This window comes from Aricia agestis, chromosome 14, assembly GCF_905147365.1.
Source record: "Aricia agestis chromosome 14, ilAriAges1.1, whole genome shotgun sequence".
NCBI lineage: Eukaryota > Metazoa > Arthropoda > Insecta > Lepidoptera > Lycaenidae > Aricia > Aricia agestis.
The window spans coordinates 15508610-15523869 of record NC_056419.1 but is presented as its reverse complement, the minus strand read 5'-3'; the positions used below and the strand labels follow the sequence as shown (position 1 = coordinate 15523869).

At 39.4% G+C, this 15260-nt stretch overlaps 1 protein-coding gene across 9 annotated transcripts in view; it reads right to left on the bottom strand.

Annotated features, from left to right (window-relative positions):
• LOC121733544 (syntaxin-binding protein 5) overlaps positions 1–15260 on the bottom strand; it is a 263948-nt gene that overhangs the window by 23893 nt on the left and 224795 nt on the right. For all 9 annotated transcript variants that reach the window (XM_042123820.1, XM_042123821.1, XM_042123822.1 and 6 more), the window contains one exon: positions 8445–8579. In XM_042123820.1, coding sequence (XP_041979754.1) covers positions 8445–8579 — 135 coding nt within the window. The remainder of the gene's footprint in view (positions 1–8444; positions 8580–15260) is intronic.

Sequence of the window (15260 nt, the reverse complement as noted above, 5' to 3'; positions counted from 1 at the left end):
TACTTTAATGTGTACTAGTCTGGTCCGCACATAATATAGTAAGTGCAGAGTAGACAGAACTAAGGAGTACTTACCTCGACTTCAAACAAACGGGCGAATCAACGCGATTGGGCGCGATTGTCACTTTCAACATTTTTCACAATGCTGAGTAACCAATGATACACTACTTATACAGATATGTTACGTCCATACTATTTTCCGGCTTAAATCTCTTCCGAACAATTTTCAAATTCAAAATTGCAAACATTGACAAATTTGACAGATAAGTGAAACAAAAGATACGAAAAACCATTTTCATAAAAGAGACAGTTCTATTTTTAAACGTCGAATCGTATCGCTGTCTCTTTCTTTGCCTGAGCTATGACGAAAATTCGATTTTTTCCAGATTGGTAAAAAAATAATTGAAAATGTAAATAATCGAGGTATTTATTGCAATCAGACATGTAGTAAGAGATTCCATGTGTTTTGTTTACTTTCGAGTCATAATTGGTACATTTCATACGTGGGAGAGCCATGCGGCACGAATGGGCCGGCCCGACCGGAGAAATACCACGTTCTCACAGAAAACCGGCGTGAAACAGCGCTTGCACTGTGGTTCGCCGAGTGAGTGAGTTTACCGGAGGCCCAATCCCCTACCCTATTCATTTCCCTACCCTCCCCTATTCCCTTCCCTTCCCTAAACTCCCCTATTACCCTATTCCCTCTTAAAAGGCCGGCAACGCACCTGCAGCTCTTCTGATGCTGCGAGTGTCCATGGCCGACGGAAGTTGCTTTCCATCAGGTGACCCGTTTGCCCCCTTCATAAAAAAAAAAATCGAAACACGCACGACGTCATTTTCAACTTATTTAGGTAAGACAAGACGCGGCACGTTCGTGACTGCGTTCGATGCAGACTAAATAACAGACGGCCCAATTGGGCCGTATTCGAATCTTCACAACGCGCGCGGTAGTAACATATCTGCTTTGAGTTTTTCATCATTGTGAGAAACGCATTAGTACGGGCGGCACACGCCGGCCGATCTTATATACTACGTCAAACGTATAAACAAGATCTGTTCTGAATCGTTAGTTTTACTCTGGTAAGTGTATCGTATTGACAATGTCCAATAGTTATGGCTTGGCTCGGGAGAAGGTTAAACCAAGTGCTAAGCGGGGTAGCCTTAAGCAGCTGTTTATTATTTTCGCATAACATCCAAGGCAAAGTCCCCATATTATATCTTTGCCTCTTCGCTCTTTCTGAGAACGAATTTTGCAGGAAACTTATCTGCAATAAACTGCAATAAAGTTGTAATTCCAACCTGATAAATTATAATATCTGAATTACACAATATTTGAAAACGCTATTAAGACAGACAAATCAAAATAAGGAAGCCATTCTTGATGTCAACCAGCTATTTATTGACTATTACTACCTTCCAAATTCCAATTGTATCGGGAACGACAGATCTGTCTCTATCACTCCCACATCTCCGTACCCTTCCTCGACCGGAACTTATCACGACGGAGACATGAGTTACGCCGGCCCTAATATAATGACACAAATGAGGGTCAGCAAATTACTGACGTTATCTCCGCAGTCAGCCTGCCGGCCGCCATGAGTTATGGTCTTAGGAGATCTTAGGTATATTATTATTACGGTGGCTGGTACTATTCATTAATTTAATCATAATAACTAATTGGACTACCCGACTACTGTCATTTGAAATCATTAGTCTACTAAGGGCCTAGAATGTACTATAGAGGTTCTCTATGTTTTGATAGTTGCGCAAAAGTTCAGAACTTAGACCCATTTTTTGCAAACAAATAATGCTATTGCGTACAAAGGCTTCAGTATTCAAATAAACTTTATCCATTTAAAAGTCTTTGAATATTTTAAAAGCACTTGACATGATACAAGATAGTGACGTCACACCGGGCAACATGGCGGCCGGCAAGATGGCGGCGGGCGCGCCGGACGCGCTTTGTGACCACCACATTCAACTTGTTAGTTTCAAACCGACAGACAGTACGACAGTTTATTGTATTCTTGCAAATAATACTCTGTGCAGTGTGCTCCACTTTATAGTTATGAAGCTCGAAAAAAACATTTTCATTCACATAATATTATAACGTAAAACAATGGCGCTCATACTCGACACCAAATTAAAGGTAAAAGAAAGAAAAAATGCTAAGTGGACGTCATAAAATCAAATGCACGTCAAACTTTCTTAATTTGTTTTTAAACATTTTCCTCAATTTGTTTCCGTCTCCCGGGGCCAGGGACGATGACTGTCAACATTCGTGGAGGGGGACAACTTAATAGGAATAGACGTGTCCCAGCCCGCCCTCGCCCCGCCCTCGCCGCCCGCACGAGGATAATCAACGAGCTGGTACAAGCGTCTCCGTGTAGCGTCGAAACGTGACATATTACAACAGCCAAGACGATGAGCGAAGCCACATTGCTCGGTTTCGCCGCGGCGCCACGAATTGTGATGTTGGACGCGGTGTTTCGACGGAGCGATGGACAGGAGATGAAGCAAGAGAGTGAATGATACGTCGCGCTGTCTCCGTCTTGTATTCTTCTTTGAACGTTGCCATAATGCAGCTAGTTTGCACACAATGCGATTTTTCCGTATCGACAATCGACTCATCTTTAACTTTTTAGGCCTCTCCGCATGGTAGGCCATGATAACTACACAAGCTGTCTATAACAGTATACAGCAACAAGTAAAGACAATTAATATGTACTACACGCCTGTATTGTGTCCATCTTGTGCTGAAGAGACCGCAAACGCACCGTAGCATGCCCTTATCCTAAACCATATCCTCGCTTTAGAGTCTAAAAGGGGTGACAGACGTGCGAGTAAGTACGCGGACTTATGGCTCGACGATCTTAATCGCCTGTCTATCAGGAAAGAGCCGCGAGCCGCGATCCTGGGGGCATGGTAATCCAGTATGAGCAATTCTCGTGTGTCACCGATGCGAGCCGAGTAAGTTCCGCGTGCTTTAAGTTCGTACGTCTATCATTCCTTTAAGACAAGATGCGAGCGAGAACAACTTAATTACGGCAACAAGATTGCCGCTATCGAGTTACACACGTCACTCCCCGGTCCCCGACCACGTGCGAGGTGTTAACGCGACTTATTAGTTTATACTTGAGCTGAAACACGACTAACACGGATAATTTGATGTCTTAGACTTGTGTTTGCTGTGTAGTATGTTCTATACTAGTTAGTAGTTTCTGAATCTATACTAATATTATAAATGCGAAAGTATCTCTGTCTGTCTGTCTGTCTGTCTGTCTGTCTCGCTTTCACGCCAAAACTACTGAACCGATTGTAATGAAATTTTGTACACAGATAGCCTAAAGCCTGAGAAAGGACATAGGCTACTTTTTAACTGGAAAAGGGGGTTGTAAGGGGGTGAAAATGCCTAAATTTGGTCAAATAAGTTAGTTCCAAAAACTCAAAATAGATGGCGCCAAGAGTCCCCTAGATCGCGCTATTGCTTGCTCATGCGTATTTCTATAAGAAGTGATACCATGTCAAGCTAGCTTTTTCGATTCTTTCGATTGTTATACACGTTCTATACTAATATTATAAATGCGAAAGTATCTGTTTGTCTGTCTGTCTGTCTCGCTTTCACGCTAAAACTACTGAACCGATTGTAATGAAATTTTGTACACAGATAGTCTAAAGCCTGAGAAAAAACATAAGCTACTTTTTAACTGGAAAAGGGGGTTGTAAGGGGGTGAAAATGCGTAAATTTTGCGACACCGCACGCTATAAACTGAAGTCCACGCGGACGAAGTCGCGGGCAACAGCTAGTACAAAATAAGAGGTGGCCCTATTCCTGAATCCTGATACACATAAAGAAAGCTTTACTTTGCTCTACCATGAATATTGACTCCGGTTAGAATTTGTGTTTGTTTTTGTTGTTAATTCGAATAGACATGGACTGCTCATAGTTTAGCCAATAAGGAGACACCCAGATCTCAAGAAAAGCAAAAATAAGGCGGTTTTGCTTAGTGGCTAAATGCAATCAAGAATTGAAATTACTAAAAGAACACAGCAATATAATTATCTCATTAATGTTTACGACGTAGCCTGTTAAAATTCGCCAACACACTCGTCGCCACTTGGAACTAATTGTTCCCGACCGGAACCTCAACACCGGAAGTGCGTAATGAGCGCCGACGACACAACATTCAAAATTGGAAGGCGTCGGCGCCATCTCGGGGCCCGTTGTTACCTACTTTATTGAGGGCATTTGAGGGACTCACCCGAGGCGTTATACAGTATACAGACGGTTCGTAGTTACTTTACCCTTATAGAACCTTTATGCCAAGGACATAAGGACCATTCTCATATAAACTCAGAGGTAAAACTGGAAGTACTATAGCAATTTACTTTTGTTTAGGTTTCCGTTTAATTTGATGGACGATTAACGAAAAATATTGCTTTAATAAGATAGTGTTGGCACGCTATTAGCTAAAATAAATTCTGACTGACTTACACAGATATTACATCTACTTATTACGCATCATCAGTAAACTAGCTGTTTGACTGAGCTTTGCTCGGTATCCGATGAAAATGGCATTTTCTAGAAATGATTCTTAGCTAGATCGATTTATCGCTCCCGAAACCCCCTATATACTAAATTTCATGAAAATCGTTGGAGCCGATTCCGAGATTCCAATTATATATATTATATATATATATATATATATATATATATATATATATATATAAACTTTTCTAGTTGTTAAGTCTTGACTAATGTTGCGTTGTGTTTTAAAAAATAATGTTGTGCATGTCTTTAATTGACATGAATGCTGAATATGGACCTGAATGTTAGTTATTTAAGGAAGCTTGTATTCATTTTGTTGACATGCCTTATAAATAAATAAATAAATAAATATATATATTGTAATTTTGTTTGTACTTACTTCAAGCATAATGTGCGTACTTTCTGAATATAATCAAGTACGTAAGTTAACTATTTACCATTTCTTTATTGAGGTTGCACTGTACACACAGCGTCACAGCGTCACAGCGTAGAGACATAAAAACTTAAGGCTCAAAACCTTTAAGGCGACGCCCTGATAATTTGGCTGTAGCGATATCGACTTTTCTCAGCAATGACTATAGCTAAGAAATTAAAGTTCATTGTCAGTATGTATCATGTCTTTGTCTTTGAATTGCCCATAGCATAACACGATGGGTCAACTTTTATAACACAGAATAATCAATCAAAAAGACCTCTGTAAAAAAGGGATTCTAATTTTGCCAACAGAGGAGAGTGATTTAAGATTCCAGTACATAGATTGGTTCAAGCATACACTTTAATTTGCCCATAGCTTATATGAAATATATTTATGGTTTTTAAATTACGCGATAAAAAAAGCAATTTAAAACATATCCAACACGGTTTTTTACTTTAACGCGGCGTCACCTTAAACAAAGTACTAACAAAAAGAGCGGCTATATTGCTAGTAGGAATTACTCTCTAGCAACTGTAAACCAGGATATAATGTTAAAGATAAGCAGATAGACAATATTATAGCATTATTATGCATTAACATTTTCCATACCCTTCGGATGTAACAAGGGTAAATGCCATTAATCAATTAACTATGCGTATCAAGTAGACACCGCTCATTGGTAACTTATCGTTAAGTATCTGACCACTAACCACTGTACATTAGTGGTGACCGACCACTCAGTGACCACAGAGCGGGCGAACCACTCGTCACAACTATTCATTAGCGCCCATCACTCCGAGCTCTCAATCTGTGGTCGACTCAATTTGAACTAATACAATTAGGCTCAAACGCGTCGAATTCCTGAACGATTCAAAAATAAATTGGTAAGAACTAAACGGCGGAAAAAACAGCGGACAATCTGTAAAAACTTTAAAAATACTCTCCCTCTCTCTCAGGAACTCGTAAAAAAAATAGAAAAAGATAAACAAAGCATTCACAACTTTGCGAGAAAAGTTCCTAAATACTTTAAGAGCTTTCCCCACAAAAAGTTTGAGTAAATTTTTTATTGCGTTACAAGTCGCGGCCCATTTCTTAATATTGTAACTCGTTAATGAAAAACCCGACGAAGATAAACAAGTAATTTTTAATTTTATATTTAATAATAATAATAATAATGAACTCTTTATTTGCACATAAAAAAATACAAAATGCGAAAGAGAATCAATTTTTAGGAAGAGCGCAAATTGGCGGTCTTACCGCTTTAAGCGGTCTCTTCCCGACAACCATAAGTACCTAATGGAAAGTTTTGGAAAAGCTAAAAACTGTGTTTAAATTTGAAAGATATTAAAATTTCCTTTGCTCCTCCTGCTTTATTAGATCGCTTCTAAATACTGGTTTTTAATTTTTGTACGGCTACTTTAGCAGCCAACTGTTGGTAGTTAATGCTTGGAAAACTTCTAATAAGTTCTAATATTATATTTCTCTTGATTTGTCCTTGTATATCTCATAGGCCATAGCAGGCTGCCATTTGGAAATAACTGAAATAAGCAAGAAGTAAACAATTTTTTATGAAATCGGAAACTCAAAATATTCTCTGTTGTAACTTATTCATGATCGTACATAAAAGAAAACTTGAAAACGTCCTCTGTTTTTTCCGTTTCAAAATTGGAATTGAAACTTCTCACGGAAGATGTAACGGATGGTTTGTCTCCAGATTCAATATACAATCACTTCGTGCCGGGCCATTTGTCAGCGATTTGTCCCCCCGCGACCCCTCGTGACCCCTGGGGGTACAGCGGGTGTAATTGACGCGGAGATCGGGTTCAGATACGTGATCTACATACAGAGGTGGTCTACACTAACTTTCTAGACGCGTATTAGAGCAGTTTGACGGCTGATGGAACTCAAATGAAACATTTTGATGATGCACTATAATGTCTTACCTAAATTATGTTTTTATTTTAAGGGTTATAAAGTGATAGAAATCTCGCGAAATGCGACCCAAAAGTTACACTTACTTATTGTCTTGTAGGTTGTTTAAATTAACTTTAAAAATTAAATATAACAGCAGTAGTGCTTTGTCTGTAAGTTGTTTTCGACCAACAATAGGAAATATAAAAGCAGTAACTGTAATAGACAACAATAATATCACAGTAATTGAAATCTGTCATTAAATAACCATTACTGATCGATAACGTATAATTGACCCCACACAATCGTATCGATAGAGTTCGATCTAATCACGGACGGGTCAGCCCTAATGGACGGGGCCCGACACGGTATCGGTGGTATCGGGCAAGGTCGCGACCCGTCACCCGACGGTAGCGTGACAGCTGACGGGTCAATAAGCCACTACACTACTAGGCGACTCGATACTGAGGCCTGAGGGGTATCGAGATTATTATCTTATAACGTCCACTTGCGCTAGTCGAGAGTTCTCGTTCAGTGAACTAACAATCTTTAAATAGAAATGACTTCCCGAGAAGAGAGAGATTCTCATCTCAATTTTGAAGCAAATATTACAATATTTATGCCCACGCGGTTTGGGCGGCCAGTGCGAGCGCTATGACCATCATTTTCCTTTTTGCCTTTACGTAAAATATACCCCTGTAGAACCGCCAGCCTGGTACAAAATATGACCTAGAATTTTGTGTCACCATCTCCATGCCTATTGCGTGTCAGATCAATCTGTAGTCAATACTAAAATGTACACACGTGTCACTCCCTGGCAAGTGGCAACATAATATACTTACCTACTAAATGAACGGTTTCTAACCTAAAGCTTAACAGCTATTAGCTGAGACATCTATTAATTATTAAGATCCGAGGCTTGGATAGACCTTACAACAGGTCAGAACATCTGCAGACATAAAACGTATGTAAAACGTCAGGGCTGCGCCGAAACACCTTATTAATGTTACTTTGGTGAAAGTCAACATAAGGATCACTCTCGAAACTCCGAAGCACATATTTATGGAGCGGGCCGCGTTGTAACACATCGACCCAACGTGTAATCGGCCATAAAACTCCTATGAAAAATGCGACCCGTCCTGCTGCGCTCGTCACAACTTGAGTAAAGCATATAAGGCTAGGTTACACAGTGCGAGCAACCCTAAGTGACAGCAGGCAGCTGTGATTACTGATTGTATACTCGCACGAGTCAACTCGCCTCCCTGGGTCACACCATGCACGCTGCTGACGCCGTGTAGACAGATAATGTTCCAGTGACATCGCCTAGTTTAGTTGCATCTGTGGGGGGGGGGAAGGCGAGTGGCGAGTGAAAACAAAAAATGTTGTAGTTACTCGCACTCGACCAACTCGCACATGAAAGTAACTCGTATGATGCGGTCACACGGTGCAAGCAGCTGCACCTCAGTAACTGACTAGGCCAGCTCGCATGTCAGCTCGCACCGTGTAACCCAGGCACTCCAGGCAGTACTATGTATCTGTAGGTGTCATCAGTCATGTAGGGTGTACTCACACTTCGATGGCCTTGTTCCAGTTGATGACGTATCCGGAGAGCGCGAAGGTCTCGATGTTGACGACGTGCACGTTGCCGCGCTCCGTCCCCACGTGCAGCCACTTGGACTGCAGCGGCAGGTGCAGACAGGTGATCCTGGAAGCAAGGAGCACGGTTATAGCATGATATAGAGCAGAGGCTGACCCATAACCCAGCGATATTCACTTCATAACAGGAGCACGTAAATATACATTTAGCCAGGGGCCTTCTCGTTTGGCACGACAGGATAAACGACGTAAGGGTCAGAAACAAAATGCAACAAGGCGCATTAAAGTAATACAAGAGTTAAATCTCAAATGCTGCTTGACATTTTAACTTGCATTGGGTCTCGTAACGTCTTGTCTCGAAGTTTGAAATCCTGAAGTCTTCTGTGAAATAAAATGCTAGGTTATGGGACAGTCAGTAAACACAATCTAGTCATATAAACACTGATAGAATGATATTACTCTTTTCCAACAGATTTCTACCACATTTAAATGGGTACTTTCGCGATCAACGCGGCAAGAGACCGCGACCGACAAAAATTAAATTAAAATACCACTCTACGACATGCTACCAGCTACATGTTTTATATTCGCTCTAAGCCATTATATAGCAGCGGCAGCAGGGGTCGTAAGACCAAGGTCGGTAGAAAAATATTTGAATTTTTGTCAGTCGTGGTCGTTTGCGGCAAAGATCGGAAAGTAAGTACATATTATATTTATAACATTCGCCGAGCAGACGTAGCTGAAGATGCGAGCCTTGGGAATAGTAAACCAATACATTCAAAGAAATGCTATCAAGTTTTTATGTGATGGTAGGTCAGGTACACATTAAGGATAGTTTATAGAATGTGAGTGATTAAGAAGTAAAACTCGACGGTGATCATGCAGAAACGTTACTTACTCTATGGTCCTAGATCATTAAAAACAATACTATGTCCTCAGACCTCAGTACTCGTTAAGAGTTCTCTTCGAATGAAAATGCAGATTGAAGCAATAGATACGTATATTCAATTTCTAAAAACGTTATCTTGTTTTTTGTTGATACTGAATATAAAATTTCTAAGAAAGCATCATGATAGATGTTCTATTGTTTCGTTCTAAATTCTATAATAACCGTGAATGGAGTTGGCCGTGGGTGACGTCACAAAGTGCTTGTTCAGAGTTCAGACACAGCTGACAGCGGGAACCGCGCGGTTTAGACCCGCGCGGTTAAACCGCTCGCAGTTTCTTACAAAATTATGGCGTTCACAGTAACCGCTCGGTTTCTACACGGAAAATGTACGGTTCCCACTGGGCGCTGTGTCTGAACAAGAACAAAATCTCGTAGGCTACGCCAGAGTAGACAGAATTATAGAGTATGCCGACTTAGAACTGATGTTGAAATTTTTAAATTTGACGTATTATGACGAAAATCGTCGCTAGGGTTGTTAACTTGTTACCTACGAATTTAAAACTATGACATATTCGCTGGACGTGTTCCTCTTTGGTCGTATTGTTGTTTGTGTTTTGGCACATGTGATTAAAATTGTCAGAATTCAATTTTGAAATCTTTATTTTAAATATTTAAAAATAAATTATATCAGCCAGCGCGAGGCATATTCCATTTATAATCCTAGTGAAACCCGACGAATTTGACAGATATTGAAACCTGTCCGTTTCTTAGCAGTCGAACTACTGGTTGTTATGTCTATTGTGGCTACGCTTTTTTGTATAAGTTTCCAGAGCGTATAAGATGGCGATATTTTGTATGGAAATAGAGCGAGACAGTTGAAGTTTATGACCAGTACTGAATTAGAACAAACCAGAGTGCATCTTTTTGTCGTAAGTGTGGCTTTCGCAACGTATTACATCTTCAACAAAGATATTTTATCTTAAACAACTTAACAAACAACCAGTGTAACCTCAAGATTAAAAACGAAACTATCTTTCCTCCATTTTAATGCGAGGCACTCCTCCATTATTGCGAAGAATGAAACTCGAAAGTAATAAAGCAAAAAGTCGACGCAGCACGGAGCTACGGTCATGAACAAAGCCGACATTAAGGTTTAGTTTTACAGACCGCCGTATTACAGAATTAAAATAAAAACATAGAGATAGGGCACACAATTTCAAATAGAAACGTTATTTAGAAAGAGGAGAGATTTAAATAATGAAAAAAATGTCTTATTGCAGCAAAGTATTTTTGTGATCGTATAATGTTTAAGTAAATGATTATAAACCCACAAAAATACGCAATTATAAAGAAGAGTTGTGAACTTCTTACTTTTTGTCTGTCTATATCCATTAAATATATTTTTGACTTTACAAAGTTGCAAACAAAAGTCAAACTTTCTAAGTGCAAAGTTTTTCAAAGGAGGTAAGTATTTTAAAAACTTTAAAAAGTATGCGAAACGAACAGAAACAAGATGCATTTTGATAAGGTAGTATTTTCTTAAAAACTTTCCACTGGAGCAGAAGAAAAGATGTTGAAAAACTAGCGCTTCCCGCCCGCCGCCCGCCGCCCGCCGCCCGCTGGAAAAACTTAGCTCGAGAGTTCTTGCGAGTTTTCCCCTTTTAATTATTGTTTTAGAATATTCTTTTCTCGTTCATGTTTAAATAGAAGTTTTTACAAAATAATTGTTCTAGAGGCTTCAGTTAAAATGTATGTTTATTTAGTGAATGTTTGCGCTGCCTTCATTGCAATAACTGTGTGTCGTTACATCAACAACAATATTTGTGTGGAATGTGTTGTCTGCCGCACTCGAGCCGCTGAATAAATAGTATAATGATTGTTGAAAATATTATTTCGCGTCATTAAGCACGCCCTGAAACATAATATAATATTCCGTCTGTGTAATTACTGCATGTCTAAACCAGCTTTTATTCGCAGCTGCTGATTCTGTTCTTATTTTATATGTTAAAAGGTTATATTGTATCACTAGATTGTAAACATAGAATTAGAAAATATTTTGATATCGTTGGTTGTAAAGAAATCATATTTTATCCACTCGTGGTTTTAGTCTATAATGAGCAGGTTGCAAAACTATCGGGGCTTTTCTGATAAACTTTTGAAGGGGGAAAATGTACGTTTCCTGCGGTTTTACGCGCACGACGATGCGGTCAATATCTTTTTGAAGTGAAAACTTCTTTAGCGGCGTTGAGCACTTTTGTGGGATGGGTAAAAACTGTGAAACTCGCGTCAGACTCTCGCGCTGATCGAAAAACCGTAAGACGGTTGGAGAGTAGTGTTGTAACATCAAAATCGATTAATAGAAGAATCGATTGTTTTTTTTCGATTGTCGATATTTTTTTATCGATTGTAAGGGTTTCGATTAATTAAAAAAATCGATTTTTTAGAAATCGATTTTCATGAAAAATGGGTTAAAACAAATAATGCACAACGTATATAATCAAGTTTTCACTTCTGCCGGCACTCCCGGAGTGCAACCCCTCTTTTTTTTAGCATGGGGAAATGCTTTACGCATCCCCTCGGCCGTGGTAGTCTACCCACTAAAACCCCATGGTGCTCCACTCCTCGCTTAAGGCAGAGTTGCGGGTACGATAGTACCTACCGCAACACGTGGTCAATATCTAGCATAGAATGATATTCGTAAGGGTTCACATCCCGTGTGTAGCTGTGTAGCTGTGTATCACACTATTAACAGCTCTCTGTTGTACTATTACAATAACTTATTCAGGTGGATTGCGATATTGTGACTTCGTTCATAATGTATGGGATACCAGACGACGCGACGCTCGCAACTCCGTTGCCCAAATTCGTTAATCGCACAAACTGTACATTTTTCGGGATAAAAATCCTATGTCTTCTTCCGGGACTCAAAGTATCCCCATACTAAATTTCAACAAAATCGGTTCAGCGGTTACGGCGGGACCTTTCACAGCATGTCAACAGACAGAGTACAGACGGACAGATAGATAAACAGTCACATTTTCATATTTATAATATTAGTATGGAATATGGATATGGTATTATATTGTATCAAAAGCGTAGCGTAGGGTTGCCTATATTAAAAGAAAAGCGCCCTCATTTAATACACACTGGTTTTTGTCAAGCTGTAACTCGATTTTCGATTATATCAGGACTCAGGAGTAAGCTGTAGTACAGGTGTACTCAACCTGCGGCCCGCTGGGACTTTATTAGTGGTCCGCGTGATGTTACACCATTTTGAAAGTCGTGAAAGTGGTGAAAATGTTTCCATGTTTAAATCATTAATTTTGAAGAACATTACTCTTAAAACATGTTGTGGCCCATACTTATAAAAAAGAGTTGAGTACCGCTGCTGTATTAAAATTCATCGAAACCGGCCCAATAGTTTCGAAACCTAAAATATAATATAATTCCCGCAACAATATAGAGTTCATAAAACCGTTTTGGCAATTCTCGGTAAATATGAAATCAGCCGCTAAGTAGTAAACACGACACGGGCTCGTGCGGGCTTCATGTAATTCGGTAATGTGTCACATTACTCATTAGTGACGTCACTTCGGTAATTATGTCTCACATTAGTGACGTAACCTCGTGATTCGTGAATGGGGACGATTTTTCACGGCTATATTTCAAATTGCCTGTAGGTGTGTTCTTTCAAAGTTATTAGTACTAGAGATCGCCCAATGGTCGAAATTCGATCTTAGTTTCAACGACGTTAGGACTACTACCTATATTTTGTAAAAAATATTGATTTTATCATTTTTTTTCAACTCTTGTCTCTGGGACTTAACTGATCTCAGACTGGCCTGTAAGCATTGTCTAATAGTATCTTAGATTCAATAAAAAAAAAAAAAACTATAATCCATTTTCAATTTGTCAACAGACTTCAACTATAAATAAAAGAGTATAATTCGTATGTATAGGCTTGTCACTCAAAAATCTGTCATTTCTCATGTGTGTGTGTTGTAGTGTGTGTAAGGTTTTATTTCTTAAATTTTTTTATGATAAAAGCATAATTTCAAAATAATATTAGCTCGATGCACTCCTTAACCATATAAACTATAACTGTGCGAAATTTCATGCACCTACGTTTCCCCATTTTTCGTAAAAAGGGTTACAAAGTTTTTCATTCGCGTAAATTAATATTATGATTTTTGAAAATTAGACTTTCAATTATTTTATATCTTAAACTGCAAGTAACCTAAGCATCTATTTTAATAATTAACTAGCTATATATATACACAAGAAGCTGCTCGTTTGCGGAGCGTCAAGTTGTCAAATGTGTGTTTTGCATACAAAAAACACATTTGACAACTTAACGCTCCGCTTCGCAGACGCCTGTTCGCGTAGGTTTGGCCTAAGCTTAAAAGATATAAATTGATACTCGAGAGCAAGAACTATCGTTATTTCAAAAGATAGAAGGCAGGAAAATTGGCATAAAAGAGCTAATTTTAATAAAAAAAATTGCTGCAGCCTGTCCCTATTTGTAAACGTTGAACGATTTTCTGCGTGCCGTTAGTGAATGTTTGCGTTAATCAGTAGTACAACAACAACAACGCGGCGCTGTTTTCAGTGGCCATTTCCTTTGCCCGGTATTCCGTGATGCGTGCACACTCTGCACACACACAGAACACACAGGGCCTATCACTACACACACACACACACACATACACACACACACTCACACACACACACACACACACATACACACACACACTCACACACACACACACACACACATAATATGTACACACAAACTGGGCCCTATCACGTTCGATTTCCAGCACAATCTACCCGCAGTTTCGCTCCACTAGACCTCAGACGGGTAGGAATAGCAAAAAAGTGTAAACTTTTTTGCTTGCTACATTGCAGAATGTTTTTCAGAGTAAAGCGGTAACAAAATGTATGAATTATTTTATACTAGATGACGTCCGCAACTCCGCTGCGCCAAAACTCGTATATCGCGCGGGGACCGTACATTTTTTTGGAACAAAAAGTATCCTATGTCCTTCCCCGTAACTCAAAGTATCTCCATGCCAAAAGAGTATGTTTTTAAATGTATGAAGTCTGGTCCAAATTTCAGACAGACAGACAGACAGATAGACAGACAGACAGACGGACAGACGGACATACGGACAGACGGACCGACGGACAGACGAACAGAGAGACAGAGAGAGAGAGACAGACAGACAGACAGAGAGAAGGAGACAGACAGACAGAGAGACAGAAAGAGAGAGAGAGAGAGAGAGAGAGACAGACAGACAGACAGACAGACAGACAGACAGACAGACGGACAGACGGACAGAAACACTTTGGCATTTATAATATTAGTATGGATGTTACGTAACTGAAAATTTAGAGTGGTTAATTCTGTTATCAGTGTCTAAAACCCTTTGTTTTTTTAGGCTAACAATGCTTTGACTTAAATGAGTGACGAAGATTTCTGAATACTGCTCGTAGGATGCCGGCGTGGCGCTGCGGACCTAGATAATGTATATAATTAAAGATTTATATATTATGAAATATTCAATCTACCATATTTTTGCATAATTCTTCTTTTTCTAACCAAAAATATAAGATAGTAATATTAAAATTACATAAAAGTAATATTTTTGGCGCGTGTACTCGGGTCGAGTTTACTGTAGGATAAAGGCCGGTAAACCCACGTTTAGCTAACCCCGGTTAAACACTAAACCGTCCTCAAAGGTACATACTTCGCTCAGGTACTTTAAATTAGCTTAGTTCGCGCTTCTTGCAGTTAAATTTTCATGTTAACATTTAACGGAAGTTATATTTGTTACAGTTTGTTAGTTTTCGCTGTCAAAAGTTTAGGTCAATATTAGACCTAGTGATGGTCAGTACCGT